Source organism: Benincasa hispida, chromosome 12 (genome assembly GCF_027475165.1).
Source record: "Benincasa hispida cultivar pf3 chromosome 12, pf3_genome.v1.1, whole genome shotgun sequence".
Classification (NCBI taxonomy): domain Eukaryota; kingdom Viridiplantae; phylum Streptophyta; class Magnoliopsida; order Cucurbitales; family Cucurbitaceae; genus Benincasa; species Benincasa hispida.
Window position 1 is genome coordinate 61,950,307 of NC_143489.1, and position 15,998 is coordinate 61,966,304.

The 15,998-nt window shown below is 33.6% G+C and overlaps 2 protein-coding genes and 1 long non-coding RNA gene across 5 annotated transcripts; all 3 read right to left on the reverse strand.

Annotated features, from left to right (window-relative positions):
- Positions 1 to 792: 792 nt before the first annotated feature.
- On the reverse strand, positions 793 to 3,382 carry LOC120067157 (heavy metal-associated isoprenylated plant protein 32-like). The gene is made up of 4 exons (XM_039018609.2): positions 3,127 to 3,382; positions 2,907 to 3,020; positions 2,666 to 2,741; positions 793 to 2,573 (listed from the first exon to the last, which is right to left on the reverse strand). Exons 2-4 carry the CDS (start codon positions 2,934 to 2,936, stop codon positions 1,051 to 1,053), a joined length of 1,629 nt encoding a protein of 542 aa, XP_038874537.2. The 5' UTR covers positions 2,937 to 3,020; positions 3,127 to 3,382; the 3' UTR covers positions 793 to 1,050.
- A 4,872-nt stretch (positions 3,383 to 8,254) lies between these two features.
- LOC150032119 (uncharacterized) lies at positions 8,255 to 9,296 on the reverse strand. The gene is made up of 3 exons (XR_016525194.1): positions 9,158 to 9,296; positions 8,941 to 9,015; positions 8,255 to 8,435 (listed from the first exon to the last, which is right to left on the reverse strand). It is a non-coding gene; the product is annotated as an uncharacterized LOC150032119 (long non-coding RNA).
- Positions 9,297 to 10,085: 789 nt separating this feature from the next.
- LOC120092514 (uncharacterized) lies at positions 10,086 to 15,706 on the reverse strand. Of its 3 annotated transcripts, none has more exons than XM_039050617.2 (10): positions 15,576 to 15,706; positions 15,234 to 15,457; positions 14,685 to 14,746; positions 14,525 to 14,579; positions 14,309 to 14,407; positions 14,044 to 14,130; positions 13,188 to 13,304; positions 12,162 to 12,254; positions 10,849 to 10,879; positions 10,086 to 10,444 (listed from the first exon to the last, which is right to left on the reverse strand). In XM_039050617.2, the coding sequence occupies exons 2-10, from the start codon at positions 15,327 to 15,329 to the stop codon at positions 10,248 to 10,250; spliced, it is 837 nt and encodes a 278-aa protein (XP_038906545.1). In that variant the 5' UTR covers positions 15,330 to 15,457; positions 15,576 to 15,706; the 3' UTR covers positions 10,086 to 10,247. The 3 variants fall into 3 exon arrangements, with proteins under 3 accessions (XP_038906545.1, XP_038906539.1, XP_038906544.1); XM_039050611.2 differs by having other exon boundaries at positions 15,572 to 15,695; XM_039050616.2 differs by lacking the exon at positions 15,576 to 15,706 and having other exon boundaries at positions 15,234 to 15,566.
- Between the last annotated feature and the right edge of the window lie 292 nt (positions 15,707 to 15,998).

Genomic DNA, 15,998 nt, shown 5'->3' on the forward strand with positions numbered 1-15,998 from the left:
AATTGGATTGAGTTGGGTGCGCAAAAAGAACCCACCCATCATTTGGTTCACCAATTATTAAAGAGGTTTATTATCTCGTTATTCACATTAACTCACATTTTTCACCTCGTTATTCGCATCAACTCTCCTAATTATTCTTCTCCTATAATAATTACCAACTCAACTCAGTGCGCCAAATGCCTCCTAAAGGAAAAACAACTCTACTTGAGAAACCCATACTATATTTTGTTGAATGAAATGAATGAAATAATAGAATGATGTAATGTAAGTAGTAAATTTGGAAATGAAGTATGAATTGAATAGAAATGACTCTAAATTCATAGATGGGGAATTGTTTTGGAACCAATGAAAATGGTAGAGAGAAAAAGGAGAAGTGGGACAATCCACAGAGGATCCCAACTCATAGTGTGAGGTCCACCTCACAAAACTCCATGGGCATTGAAGCCAACAGTGAAGGTTTTTAATTTTTGGGAAATCTACAAAAGAGAGGAAGCAAAAGCACATGAGACTTCTCACACAAAGGAATGCAATAACAAAAGAGATAATAATAATAATAATAATAATCATGATTGTAAATCCCAATTGGAACACTGAACCATTTGCAATTGGGATAGTTTATGAGGGCACTTCTGTAATTTTCTTAATTTTGCATTCTACCTTCTTTTTTTTTTTTTTTTTTTAACCATATTGTGAAAGAACCCCCTCAACTTCCATTATTTATCATATTACCACAACCCCATAAAAAAGAGAAACTCCCACTAATGGCTACTTAGGAAAATATAGAAAAAGAAAGAACAGATTAATTGGAGAGATTTTACTGAAAATTAAAAACCATTCCCAAGTATATTATGATAACAACATCATCAAACTTCTAATTTTTTTTCTTTTTTTAAGCTCTCCTGATGAAAACTATAAACTGAACATTTTTAATCTGTCATGAAAACCAGAAACCAGAATTTCATCACCATAATATTAGAGCTCTAATTATGGTGGCAAAGCTCTTCAAATTCTGGCTGAGTTTTTTTTTTTTCCTTTTTTCCTTTTCTTTTTTCACATTACATTGCAACTTGCAGTGTTTTCATCGCTGAAAAAGTGGGTGTAATTGTCGCCGGCCGGTGGCGGCTGGTGATACGGGTATGGGTACGGTGGCAGGTAGTTCACGGCGGGTGGTGGCCGCGCGTACATCATTGCTTGGTTTGCCATGGCGGCGCGTTGGTGATTCATTGCTGCCATATATTGCTGTTGCTGTTGGTATGGGTTGCCGCCCATTGCCTCCGCTGGTCCGGGAGCTCCTTGAAAATACGCGCTGCCGGGTCCGCCGCCGTTCATGGCGGCCGCCGGGAGGCCTTGGACGGCCGGAATGGAACCCATTTGACTCATTTGCATGTTCCCCATTTGTGCCATTGGCACGTTCATGTTCATCGGCCGGCCGCCAGCACCGCCGGCGGCCATTCCTCCTGCTGACAACCCGTGAGGACCACCCATGCCCGGAAAACCATGGGGACCACCACCGTTCATTACGTGAGCAATTTCACCACCGGCCTTTTTTCCGCCGTTGCCATTATTAATAGGACCGCCGCCGCCGCCACTATTGCCGCCGTTCTTTTGAGACCCACCATTGTTATTACCATTCTTGGCTTCACCGTTTTTCCCCCCATTTTTGCCAGCACCGCCGCCTCCCCCACCACCGCCACCGCCGGCACTACCTTTTTTCCCTCCATTTCCGCCTTTACCGTCGTTTCCACCGCCCATTCCATTCACGGGCATTGGCATTGGCATAGCTCCGCCACCGCCGCCCTTCTTATCTGCTGCATTGGCAGCAGCCTTCTGAGCATTAATTAGTTGCTGCATATTAATATTCCCATTTATCATCGTCATGTTTGGCATCTGACCTCCACCGCCTCCGCCTCCGCCTCCGCCACCTCCGGCAACGACGCCAGCGCCGACACCACCCATGACCGTCTTCATTTTACTCGGAGGAAGAGGAATATCATCCAAATCATCTTCAAGTTCATCATCATCAAACTCGTCATCATCATACTCATCATCCAAATCATCGTCATCAGTCAGATCACCATCCTCCGGCAAATCGAACTTCACTGCCTTCTGATTTGCCGGAATCGGATCTTTAAACGGCGGCATTTTCACACCCTTCAACTGCGGTGGCAACATCTTCGGATCTTGAAACGGAAACCCATTCATCTGCTGCTGCAATTGCTGCAGCTGTTGAAGCTGCTGCGGCAGAATCTGCGGTGGCCCACCCCCACCACCACCTCCACCTCCGCCGCCGCCGCCGCCACCGCCGCCCGATTTCGGCTGATTGTTCCCACCCTTTGGAGGCCCCTGTTTGTTATTACTCCCACTTTTACCATTCTCAATCTGCAAATTTTTCATCTGATTCGCGAGATGGTTTTGTTGGCCGCCATTGTTATTGTTGGGATTAACCTTCGGAGCTCCCCAAAGCTCTGCATATTTCCCTGATTTCGAGAGTTTTTTAATCAGAGTAGCCGCGTCTACATTTCCAGAAACTGTTACCTTCCCTAGCTCTGCATCTATTTCCGTAGTGAAAACCCCTAAAATAAAGAACAAAACAATTAAAAAAAAAAAAAACAAACAAACAGAGAACAAGAAATTAAAGCGAAACAGAGAGAAAAAGAGAACCCACCATCAATTTTCTGCAAGATTTTCTTAACCTTCTGCTTACACCCATCACAGTGTATATTCACTTTAAGAACACATTTCTGAAAAAACGGAGCAAAACAGAAAAACCCCACCAAAATAGAGCACGAGTATGATCATCATATAGAACTAAAAACATCATATTTCTCCACACAAATCCAAACTGGGATTTCATATTTCTTGCAAAAAATCACAAAGGAAAAATGGAGTTAGAGAAAAAGGGTTACCTGGATCTTTAAGAACTCTTCTTTACTCATTGCTTGGTCTCAGAAGGAAGAAACAGAGGAGAGTACAGAGTGATAATAATGGAGGAGAAAAGAGAGGAATGAATGGTTGTGGATCTGACAGAACAATAAAGAGCAAAACAAGATGAAGAAGAAGAAGAAGAAGAAGAAGAAGAAAGGTTAATTACATAGAAAAATTTGTAAAGGGGTCTGATTTTGGTACCTTGTTTGAGGACCACAGTCATCAAATGCTTGAGAAAAAAACCAGAGAGAGAGAGAAATGGAAGAAGGAGAGAGGTTGTCCAAAGGCTTACTCTATCAGTCTATCTTCTTTTGGGGCTTTATTTATTTATTCAATATTTATTGCTTTTTACAAACAATATATATATTTTCTACTTTGTTGAGTTTAGATTGCTTCTTCCCATTTCTAGTTGAAGCAGAGGAGTGAAGTGTGAGTGTTTGGAAGGGAAAATAATTATAATAATAATAATAATAATTTTTTTTTAAAAAAAGTAAGAAAGGCAAAGAAAATGAAAAATAATATAAAAATCAAAGTAAGTGAAGAATGCTCCAAAATTTCAACCACATTCGGCTCGGCTTCGGTTCATGAATATGGCTCGGCTTCATGATAAGCCTCTCATACATGCATTCACTCATTCTGAGAATTCAGATTTTTGGCATTTTGAATCATTATTATAGTTTTTTAAATAATGGTTTATATTATCGTCTTGGACCTTCTACTTTGATATCTTTCTATTTTAATGCATGTATTTTTAATATATCTTTGATTAAGTTATAAGATTAGTCCTTCATCTTTTTGAAACGTACGTTGAGATTATCAGTCAAGTGAGTGATGACAAATAAAATCGTTCGTGTAATTCTGTTGTTAGTTTCTCGCGTGAGTTATTTTTAACTTTTTTTTTAAAAATTTTATTATTGATACTCGAGCTTTTTTTGCATTGAAGACCATGACGTTTTGTGAGATTCTTGCTTCCCTAATTGGGTGTCCTTCGCTATTAATGAGGACCTTGTTTGTCGTTAGTTGGTGCTTTAATGAAATCAAGTTTTCTTTTTTAAAAATGACGTTGTATTTAATTATTGGACTTTAACAAACGTCTAATCGATATATGCACTTTCAATTGGACGTATAATAAATTCCTGGCAATTTTAGATTTTAAAAAAAATTAATTGATGTATAGGTATAAATTTGAGTTTTATGTTGAGTGAAGCTAAAATTTCAATTTTGAGTTTAGTAGATCAATAAAGTTTTAATTTTTCTTAGAATCATCGATTTTAAAATTTTAGAAGTTCCTAATTTAACCTAACCAATGTGGTATAATATCAACTTTACCAATTAAAAAAAACTTTATTAACCTTAATATATTTTGAAAATATATTCACATTATCGTTATTTAAAAAAAAAAAAAGATATTCACATTATTTTTTATTACATAGGAATTGGTATTATTAATTTAAAGATAAAATAGAAGGACTAGATTTGAAAGTTTGTGAAAGTAAAAGGACTAAAATAAAATGGGAATGAAATTGCCTAAAATGGTAATTTTAACTTTTATTAATTCTTACAAGTTATAATATAACAGTGGGCTGTAAAATTCAGCTTTTGTGCGGAATTTCCTCTCCCTAAACTTGGATTTATGTTCATTAATAACCCTATTTAATGAACTTCCTTTTTGTGTCATTCCTTTTTTCGCAAATTTAATTATTCTGAGTTGTTCGTAATTATTATATGAAACCGTGTTTTTCTACCGAGTACATTTTTTTAAAAGCGGTTTTCAAATATCGAAAATAGAAAAAAAAAAAAAAAAAAAAAATTATTTTTATAAGTGAATTTTGGATAATATTATATTTTAGTCTCTAAATTTAAAAAATATATATGTTTTAGTCCTTAAATTTTGAATATTGGTTTTTTTTTTTATCTTTAAAACTTTAAAAAATGTTTGTTTTTTTTAAATTCTTATTTTGGTCGTTGATATAGTCAGATTTTGTTAACTATTTAACAAAATGGCGAGGTGATTTGTATTTTTGGATGACCATACTACCAAATAAGTTAATTACGCTAAAAACGGTAGAACTTCAATTTTTGAATAAGATGGAAAAGCAAGAGAATTTAAAAGATATTTTTAATTCAAAATTTTGATCATTCAGTAATTTGACGTATTGGTTGTTGGCATTTTGATTCTCCTCTTGCTCAATACATGATCTTGAGTCTAGTCATCTAAAAATATAAGCTTTATCACATTTCCGTTGAAGAGTTAACATAATTTTAGTAGTAGGACTAAAATAAACATTGTTTAAAAGCTTAGGGACTAAAACAATATATATTTTTTTTAAGTTTATGGACAAAAATAGAACCAGATTCAAAATTCAGAGACTAAAATAGGATTTAAACAAAAAAATTATAAATATAATAAAATATCATTGATCACTATCCTCTATCATTTATATAGTGTCTATCATTGATAAACTTTAACATTTTATTATATTTGAAAATATTTTCAGTAACTCAACATTTAAAATAATTTTTCTTTTTTTAGTGTAACAATATATATAGAGGGAAGAATTCGTCTAAAAATATTTTTTAAAAGACAAAAGAAAAAGTAACTTTCAAATATTTTAAGGAAAAACAAACTCTCAAGTACTTCTAAATATTGTTGATTTAGCTGTCAAACAGTGAGGAATTGGTGTTAAAAAGTAAGATGAACTATTTTAGAATACTTAGGGTGCAATTTTAGAACAAATTTTGGCTGAGATTTCTCCCTCAACTTCTTTTAAAGTGTCATAAATCTAATTGTTTATGCTTTAATTTTAAAAATAGTTGGTCAATCAATTCTATCCCAAATTTTGAAATAAAATAAGTATAAGCATGCCATAATTATATCATATATACTATTATCAGTTCCACCCTAAAATCTCAAATCTTAAGCTTAAATGAACAATAGCCAAGTACATGCTTATAAATGTTAATTTGAGAAAAACTTAACACGTCTAAAAACCAGCAATTTTCGTTAGAGGTGAAAATTTTGAATTGCGACCTTTACAATCTTGTTTTTTAAAAAATGTGTTCATATAAACAACCGCTAAAGTATTAGTGGATATCTTTATCGTAAGAGTAAATTTTCTTCCCACATTTGTAATGATGATTCTATTTTTAATTTTTGAAATTTATGTTTTTCTTTTTCATTTTTCCTAATTATGATTTTCACCATTGATAAGAAAATACTCGAATTCCTAACCAAATTCTAAAAATGAAAACAAAGCCTTTAAAAATTAGTCTTTTTTTTTTTTAAAAAAATATTAAACCTTAACTTAGTTTTTGAAAAAAATTACAATGTGGACACAAACATAAAAACTCGTGGGTAAAAGATAAACTTAATTTTTTAAAATAAAAAACAAAAAATCAAATATTTTGATCCTATTTGTTAACCATTTTGGTTTTTGTTTTTGAAAATTAAATCTATGGACACTACTTCCACTTCTAAATTTCTTTCATTGTTACCAATAATTTAAAAAACCAAACCAAAATTTGAGAACTAAAAAAGGTAGATTTCAAAAAGGGAAGTTATTTCAAATGATAAAACCGTTGAAAATATTTACAAAATATAGCAAAATTATAGAATTATCAATGATAGACGTTGATAGACACGGATAGACTTTTATTCGTGTCTATCAATGTCAGTGATAGACATTAATAGAAGCCTATCATGATCTATCAATGATAATTCTAAAATTTTGTTATATTTTATAAATATTTTGGTTCATTTTTTTATATTTAAAAACAACCCTTTCAAAAAGTTATTTTTTATTTTTGAAATTTGACAAGAATTCAACTTTTGTATTTAAGAAAGATGCAAATCAGTGTAAGAAACATGGAAGAAATAGATTTAATTTTTTTAAAAAAAATCTAAATGATTACCAAATAAGATCTTAACCAATAGATCTAAAGTATACAAGTATTGGAATGTGTATATGCATTAAATTATACGATATTTCACAATGAATTATTGACTCCAATCAATGTTGCATGGGAGAGAGAGAGGAGAATTCTGGTGTACCATACCATCTTAGACACGAGAGAGAGAAAGAGAGGGGTAGAAAGAAGTTTTGATGCAATCAAGTTATTTTTTGCCCTTTCTTTTGTGTTAATGAAGCTTTTGCTTTTAACAACAATTAGGTGGGTGAAAGCCATACCCCCAAGCTAGAGTAGTCTTTTTTAGAGGAAATTGTCATAAATAGCTTTCAAACTATCGTTTGTTTTAGACTCTCCGACTAAGATAAATATCGAGATTGTATGTAATCTTTTTCAAATCTTAACATAATATCTAATCCATTTTCTTCAAACTTAAAAATAATTTTAGAGTTTTTAATGATTAATTTTAGTATGTATGATAGAATCAAATCTTCATAAATGTGGATAAAGAGATTCAAATTTCTGATCTATTGGTCGAAAATACATAACTTAATCGGTTGAACTATGCTCCTATTAGCGTCCTAAACTCGTGCAAGAATGTAGAAGACTAAGTTCATGCAACAAAATTTATCTTTTTTCCCCCAACAACATACTATTCTTTCCTAAACAAATCATTTTCTGACCTCCTTAAAAGTCTGAAACCTTCCCCTTTCCCCCTTCCATTGAAGAGGTCCCCCTTTACCCGTAAAAAAGCCAATTCAATGGTGACAAAACACCTAAACAAAATGCCTTTTCTTCCCTTAATTTAAGCTAAAAGACCAATCTTATTTTAATCACCAATGGTATCCTGGTTTGCAAACCAAATTTCAACCAAATTTAACCCCATAAAACTATGTTCCTTCCTCTATCCATACATCCAAACAAATCGGCTGATTCATACACTTCATTGTCTAGTCTAATAATATGAAAAAGAATTACACTTAATGAACCTATTATATATGATTGAGCCAGGGAGTTCACCTTGCCTAGATTCGGGTTTGATTAAGCGTGCTCTTTTGTTTGAGTAACAAAAAGAGAAGAGATTCCGTAATAATTCTATAGGCATTTCTATAAGTGCAGATGGTGCCAATAAGCACCACATGTTATGTTTTCAAACTTGAAAGTAGGGGTTTTTATTCAAACCGACGAAATCGAACAAAAAATTCAACTTTTACCGAAGTTTTGGTTTGATTCAGTTATTTTTTTTTTTTTAAACTGAATTTTTGGATCAGAATTTGAAAACCGAAATTAAAACCAAACCATTTATATAATATTGAATTATAAAAGCGAACTGTCTGTATGTGTGTATATATATATATCTAAAATCGAACCGAACCTTGAACACCCCTACTTGAAAGAGATAGATAAGAAGATGAAATAAATATTAAGAGTTAAAATTGTCAAACATGAGCATAACTTAGCGAATATGACACTAATTACCATTTCCAGAGGTCAACAATTCAATTCTACACCAACCAATTATTGAACTCGAAAACAATAAGGGTTAAAATCTCTCACCTACAAGCATGCCCAAATCACATGGTTTCTGATCTTTATTTGTGCAGCTGATTAACAAAGCACACAAAAGAAGTAATTAGATAATGAATGTATTATAGGAACTTTGAAATTTAGACAGTAAGGGGGAAAAAAGAGAAAAAAAAAAGGGATAAAAAGGCTTAATTTGTGAGTGGTCCTCATATGCAGTGTGTTCTATCCACCTACCATGGCAGCTAATGAATTCTACAGACCTATCTGAAGAATAATATCCTATGATAGATTATCAACAATATTGGAAGCACCTTCATGTCAATTTCTTCTTCACCACAAACAACAATGAGACAATACATTTTGGATTACAAGTTTCTGACAGACACAAGGTCTTTCCATTTACTGCTTCAATGCCTAAATTTTATCAAAAAGCACTCTAATAATTCATTCACTTCAATCATGGACTTACAGTTTTGTTTCCTCAATATAATTTCTTATTCTAATTTTGTTTTCTTAGAACATGAAAATAAAAAACAAGCTCAGTCTCTAAAAGATAATTGAAGTAACTTTTGAGAAATTTACCTGAACATATTTTCACTTTAAAACAAAAGCAGAAGACTGTTTAAAAGCAGTCTCTCCAACCAAGCTCATGATTTTCTGAAAGAGAAGTCAAAAGTATTAATTAGAGACGAATAAAAAAGTAAAGAAAGGAATAGTAAATTTTTTTTAAAAAATGCTTAATGAATCCAAAGTAAGAAAGAATATGTAGAGATATTTCTTCTAAACTCATCTTGCTTACCAGTTAGTTGCCCACAATCCAAGCCATTGAATATTCTTAATGAATCTGTAAAGTTCATACCTATACAAAACTGCAACTTCAGAACAAAAAGGTTATGTTTCAAATTTCTATCATTTGAAAATTGAATCCCTTTTCCAAATCTTGGTGATTCATTCAAAGGATATTATCCAAAAAAAATAAGAATATATTCAAGTGAACAAATAATAATCATTCGTTCTCCATTCAATTTGCGATCCATTCAAAGGATTTTATCGGAAAAATTAAGAATTCAAGTGAACTAATAATAATCACCCCAATCAACTAGTGATTCATTCAAAGGCGGTTGTCCTAAAAATTATGAATTCAAGTGAACAATAATAACTGTTTCAATCAATCATCAAGTTTGATGGCTTAACAATCTGCCTTTTATCATTGCAGACAGAGAAATTCAACTGAACCATGCTTAGGATAAGCTCATCTATAATGAGGCCACTTTGCCTGCAGTTGACGGACAACAACGCCAGCAACACCGCCGCAAGCAACCAGTGAATCCAAACCTTGACGTCTTCAAATGCCGTCTGAAAGTAGGGAATCAAAAGCTATCGCCTTGGGTTTAGTTTAATTGACATTCTCTTCTTTTTCTAATCAAGGACGGGAAAATATTACTACATAATTTGAAGTGGGATCATTATTTGTTGTTCAACCACAATACTCATATGACGATTTGCCAGCATGAGATTAACTAAACTAGTTTGAAATTCAAAATCTCACCCCCAAACGTTGAACTCAATATATATATACCAAGGATGATCTGATTAATAAATTGGACTCGGTGCCAGAAATCACTTTAGATCATAAAGAAACTAAAAGAATTCAAAACAATAGGAATGTCAATTTTATAGAAATAGTAAAATAAAAAATAAAAAAAAAAAAAAAAAACATAAGCAGCTACACTTTAATACATGCTTTAATTTAGAATAAAAAAACTAGATTCTATGTTAAGGATTATGAATTGTACATACATCAAAAATAAAAATTTTCCAATGTTTTAGGGAAGCCTGGCCTATTGAAGGAGGAGAATGAAGAATTTACATGTGAAAAGAGTTGGTTTTCATTTACGATCATCATCTTGAGGAGAGTCAATCTTGATTATGAGAGGCTGGTTAAGATCAACAGCATGCGATTCAGCAGCTACAATGGGTAGCTGCGAGGAGAGACCCAAATAATCAACAGCACCATCTCCAGTCTCAGCCAAAGCTTTTTCTAAAGCAGCCTTAGCAACCCTGGTCACGCAGTACGCCAGAACCACTGCATGCAAATCAATGTCAGAAAAAGCCTAAATGTCACACTTCACTATAAAATTAAAGCCGACTATCAAATGTTGTTTTAATTTTAGAGTACTCTTCCCTTCCTCCACCTGAAACATGCAATGTTATTTTAATTATTTTTAAGTGACATATTATATGTTACGACGACAAAGATGCTCAATGATTTTTCCTGATGAGTAGCAGATGGCTGCATACAAGACACAAATCTTTATTTTGATAAGACTAAAAGAACCTTTTTCCATTTTTTAAAACCCAAAAACGAAAAGTTCTTAGAACTATTGTCCACTTTTGATCTTCATGGAAAAGTTGCCTGCCGAAAACAAAACAAGAAAATAGAACCCAAAAACAAAAGGATACAAGTTTCTGCAGATAATATTAACTTACCAGATACCACAAGACCTAATATTATGAATGCCTGCATCCACAATAAAGGAAAGGACTTGTGTCAGACAAGAAAGAACAAAAGGTTATATTATACACTGTTGAAATTGATGCTCTTCAAAAAACCAGTGGTACTTCCACATTGATAAATGAATGTTCATAGTTCATGAGATTAGATTTAGACTGTCTATGAAACATGCCATCAGAACCTTATACTCAACGGCCATAAAAGAGGAGATAAAGAACATTTTGATCAGGAAGTTCACCTTGCATCCGACATTTAGTAAGAAAGGCCATTTTTTATGATGTATTGGGGTGTGTACTTTGTCATGGGATCTTTGGGGCTTGAAATAACTGAGTTCTTAGAGGTGTGGAGACGGACCCTTGTGATGTTTAATCCTTGGTGAGATCTATATTTTTCTTTGCACTTCGACTTCGAACAAATTTTGTATAATTAGTCTTTAGGCAACATTTATCTAGTTGGAACATATTTTTGTGGGTTTGAATTTAATATGTCATATAATTCAAAATTTTACCAAGCTCTAGTGGCATTCACGCCCTGAAGGCCCCCCACATTGGAACGCCAGGTTCGAAGTCTCCCCAAGTTCAAAGTTTCAAAATTTCTTGCTGCTGAATTTTTGCTTAAGAAATTTGTTTTTTTGTTTTTTTGTTTTTTTTTTGTGTTTTTTTCCCATTTGAAAGAAACAATTTAGAATGAATAAAATGTAAGTTTAAAAAAAAAATTAAATTTTTTTTATAGGAAATCTTTAAAACTTTTCTTCTACAGTAGTTGATAAATTTCATAAATATATCATATATATAGTTTTCTTTTCTTTTCAATATGATTTTTTTCATGGTATCAAATATAAATGAAAATGAATAAAAATATTTTTAAATGTTAGAAAATAAAACTAAACTATAATTCTTGTAAGATAAATTTTATCAGTTCTATTTTTTATGAATAAAGTAATATCAAAATATATCATGTCCTCCAACAAAAAGTTTTTCAATCATATTATCCATTAAACAAACTAACATCATAATATTTCTATTAAAAAAAAAAAAAAAAAGAAGCTAATATCAAAATAGTCAATCTGAGCATAGTTTGTGGATGAGACACCAATTTGAAATGTAGATGGTTTAAGTTCCCATCCCGCAATTATTGAACTATGAAAAAACTAATATTAAAATATACCAAGCCCCCTTACTTTAACTTCCAGATCCACCACTGCTTGTATTCTAAATAAAATCTGTTGTTAAAACAACAACAAGAAGGGAGGAGAAAAGGAGGAAATGAAACGAACAAACAAACTTACCCAACGAGTCTTCGAAAGTTCTCCCCAACCATGTGTAACATCCGACAGATCTTTGAGTGTGGTTCCAACATATACCAATGCAAGGGTGATGGGCTGCAACAGAGACGGTGAAGATCAAAATTTGTAATTAAAATTAGTAACTAAGGTTGATATATCTAGATATTTTAAAAGAAAAGACATAATTCCTTGATTCTAGAGCATGGAGATTCTGAATCATGCTCACATGCAGAAGAAAAGAAATAAAACGAAGAATAGCTAACTTGAAAATTTTCCATCTTCCTCCTGGATGAAGAACAATGTCTACCAAGATATCGTAGCATTCAACAAAAACCACACATTGATAACCATTATGCTAGGCCCCTCCTCTATATTAAATGCTAACCCAAGAAGTCTAAAACACAGAATATGGCCATTGGACGAGCAAGGTATATCTATCTAGAAGGACAAACAGGCCTTCTGAGATTAATGTTAGGGAATGAGAACAACATTTAGTAATGACTAGGAGGGTATTTCTGCCGATCAAAATTGTGGCCAATATGAGGTAAACTAAGAGTAAGCTAGATTGAGCTTGTCCTCTCAGAAGGCTATCTGAATTTTACTTGGCACCTTGCCATTTTTCTTCCTAACAGACTTCTTCTTCGGCCCTCTTAAACTATCTCCAGAATCCTATATGATATTTGCCTTCATAATAAATGAAGTTATCATCATGAACTAACAAGAGCCAAAAGGGCTGGAAACTACGATGTTGATTTAGCTGATCATTTCAGAAAAATCAATGAAGTTAAAAGTTATCACTCTTTGCAACATAAAAATATGCCTATCCAAGCACTACAACAACTAAAATTTGGAGAGACAAATTTAATAAATTTTGCAACAAGGCGTGACTACACAAATGAAACATAAGTCACCAACAGTTTGTGCTTGGCCGGATAAAACACTCACATAAACATACAAATTATGCCATATTTGTGATCTGAAATACAAAAGATCAGAATTGATATTATAAGAACGTGACAAAGAAGGTACCATCATTCCCAACCATGAAGCCAACATGTATTCCCCTAGTGAAACAGGAGTCACGGACAACAGGTAATTCAACATGTTAAACGGAAGTAAAGGTACAAGTCGGAGCAGCAAAACGATCTGCAAAAGTGAAAACTTTAGATCACTAACAGCTGTGTAACTTATTTCTCATCGTTTCCAAGTGAGAGAGATATATATACATTGAGTAAAGTATGAACAGATACCATGCTCAGTTGTTTCAAATACAAATACCAGGGATGCCAATCAAATGAAAGCAAAATAACAATTTATTTCTTATCAATAGCATTCTTCATAGGAACTGAGACGCAAATTAACTTCTCTGCTAAGCATAAAAAAAACAGTCTAAATAGCCAAATATTTCACATCAATTTCCACTCATTGGCAAATGCCCAGCTGGGCCGCCTACTCACAATTTATAGGAATCATATATTTCAGTTTAGCACAATAAATGCATTGGATTTTGGAATCATCTCTCACCTCCGGGAATCCATTTCAAAATTTAATTTATGGTTTCATTTACAGCTCTGTATGCTTCTCATCAAGCAATGTAAGGAGAGACATTTTTCATAGATATATGATGCTCATGGGGAAACGTATGATATAAACAAGAACTGGTATCAACGAAACATCCAATGCTGTTCATTCACATTAAGTAAAGAAGAAAATGAACTGAAACCCACACATACGAGGTGTTATTTCTCTTCCATTGGAACAGAAGAAACAAGTGATTTTAGATTGAATAAGAAGAAAGGAAAGAAGCATATGGACGAACGTCAAATCCATATAAGATGCAAACACCAGTAAATACACAAGGTAATTGAAAGCAAAATGGACAAACCTTAAATCCAGACCGATTAATAGCAATTGCAACCGAATGAAACTGTGGATAATCCTTCAGCTTGGAAACAACAAAAGACTTTCCAATCTGTAAGGAATGCCAGAAAAGGATTATCAAACTAGCAGTCATACATATTTGATCTAATAATGATAATTATATAATACAAATGAAATAATGAACTTAGCAAATAATAATTCTACTTTCAAATACAAAGCTTCGCGGAATTAATATGATTTACAGACAAGCAGAAGGATTCGAATCATACAGTTCGTCCAAGAAGGAAAGCTGCCCCAGCCCCAACCGTTGCACCAATGGAATCAGCAACAAAGCCCACAGGTAACCCAAATAGATAGCCACCACCAAGCTGAAAGACAGACAAAATGCATACCTCAAAGTCATTCAAATAAGTCCATTCCAGTGGCATTCATCACAACACATTATATCTTTTCCAGGTATAAGAAGCATTAAATTTGATGCTTACAGTAAGTATTGAGGCAGGAACTACCAGCACTGTCAAAGGAATGTATGCAACAGACCTAACAATATATCTCCCGTAATGAGAGAAAGGGAAAGCGATAGTACAGACATAATTTAAAAGCAACTTGAAAGGTTCTACAAGGGATTAGGCTACACCGACTTACAGCACAAGTGGACCCCAAGCACCGAGATCTTCATGAACCCATAGTAAAAAGTCCTTCAGAATCTGCAACGGTGTTAAATTTCAAATATATGATCGATACAAATCTTCTGACACTAAATTACATATTAGACACGAGTAATTCTTCATAAATCTTCCAGCCTCATAGTTCATCAGTTGCACAAAGTAAACATGGTATATAACATTGAAACATTCACGAACACGTAAACCAATAAATTCTCGTGGAAGGAAAAATGAAATTCCCTCAGAGCATTAATTTGATCAGATAGTCCAGACCTCAAAATTTAAACTCAAAACACAATTCAAGAACAGATGAAAATGGATATGACATATGAAAAAAATCAACGTGCAGTAGGTCCAGACCTCAAAATTTAAACTCAAAATACCTTAATTTGACCTCAAAATGAAATTACGTCAGAGCATTAATTTGATCAGATAGTCCAAACACAATTCAAGAACAGATGAAAATCGCGGAAACGGAAATGTAACAAGAATGCAGTGGAGAGAATTGATGGAAAGAAGAAATTGATACCTTCTCGATTGGGAGGGTGAAACAGGCAGTTACAGCAGCAGCAAGAAGTAGAAGAAAGACGGTAATCTTGAGGGCGGAGCGCCATGTGAAAGCCATAGAAAGCCTACGACGCCAAGGCCTGCACTCTTCCTCGTCGTCGTTGTGATCAGAAACGGAATGCTTCAACGATAACCGAGCCCTCAATCCTCCAAGGTTTGCCAGATTTCCTGGCTAGGTTTTTGCCACTAGAAAAACGAAATTAAAAACAAAATTGCAGTCGAATCTCAATATCGAATTCAATGCTTGATCTTCGTCCATCAATGGAAAATACAACAAGAATTAACTACCCCCACCATTACCTACTCTTTGTCTCTGTAAGTTTCCTCTGAATTCACAACGAAGATTTGCAGGGAATAATCTTCCACTTTGATCTCCAGTTTAGGCGTGAAATTTCGGACCTTCTCAATTGGATCCTTACGTTCCTTTTTTTTTTCTTTCCTTCAACTCGAATTTGTGGGCCGGTTAATTAGGACCAAAATGGCCCATAAACCAAAAGCCCAAATACTCAGCCCACTTTTTTGTGAGAGGCTCGACCCAGTACTACAGTTTATTTAGTCCGCCCATGATTTGGCCCATAAATTCTAGCAACGCGACATCATCCATCTAAGCCCAAATTTACTCTTTTAAGGCCTTTCTTTTCTTTTTAAAGGGGAAAAAAAAATAGATATTCAAAGATTCAATCCCTTTTCAAAAGTTATTTTCATAAATGTCCAACTTCTTGATATT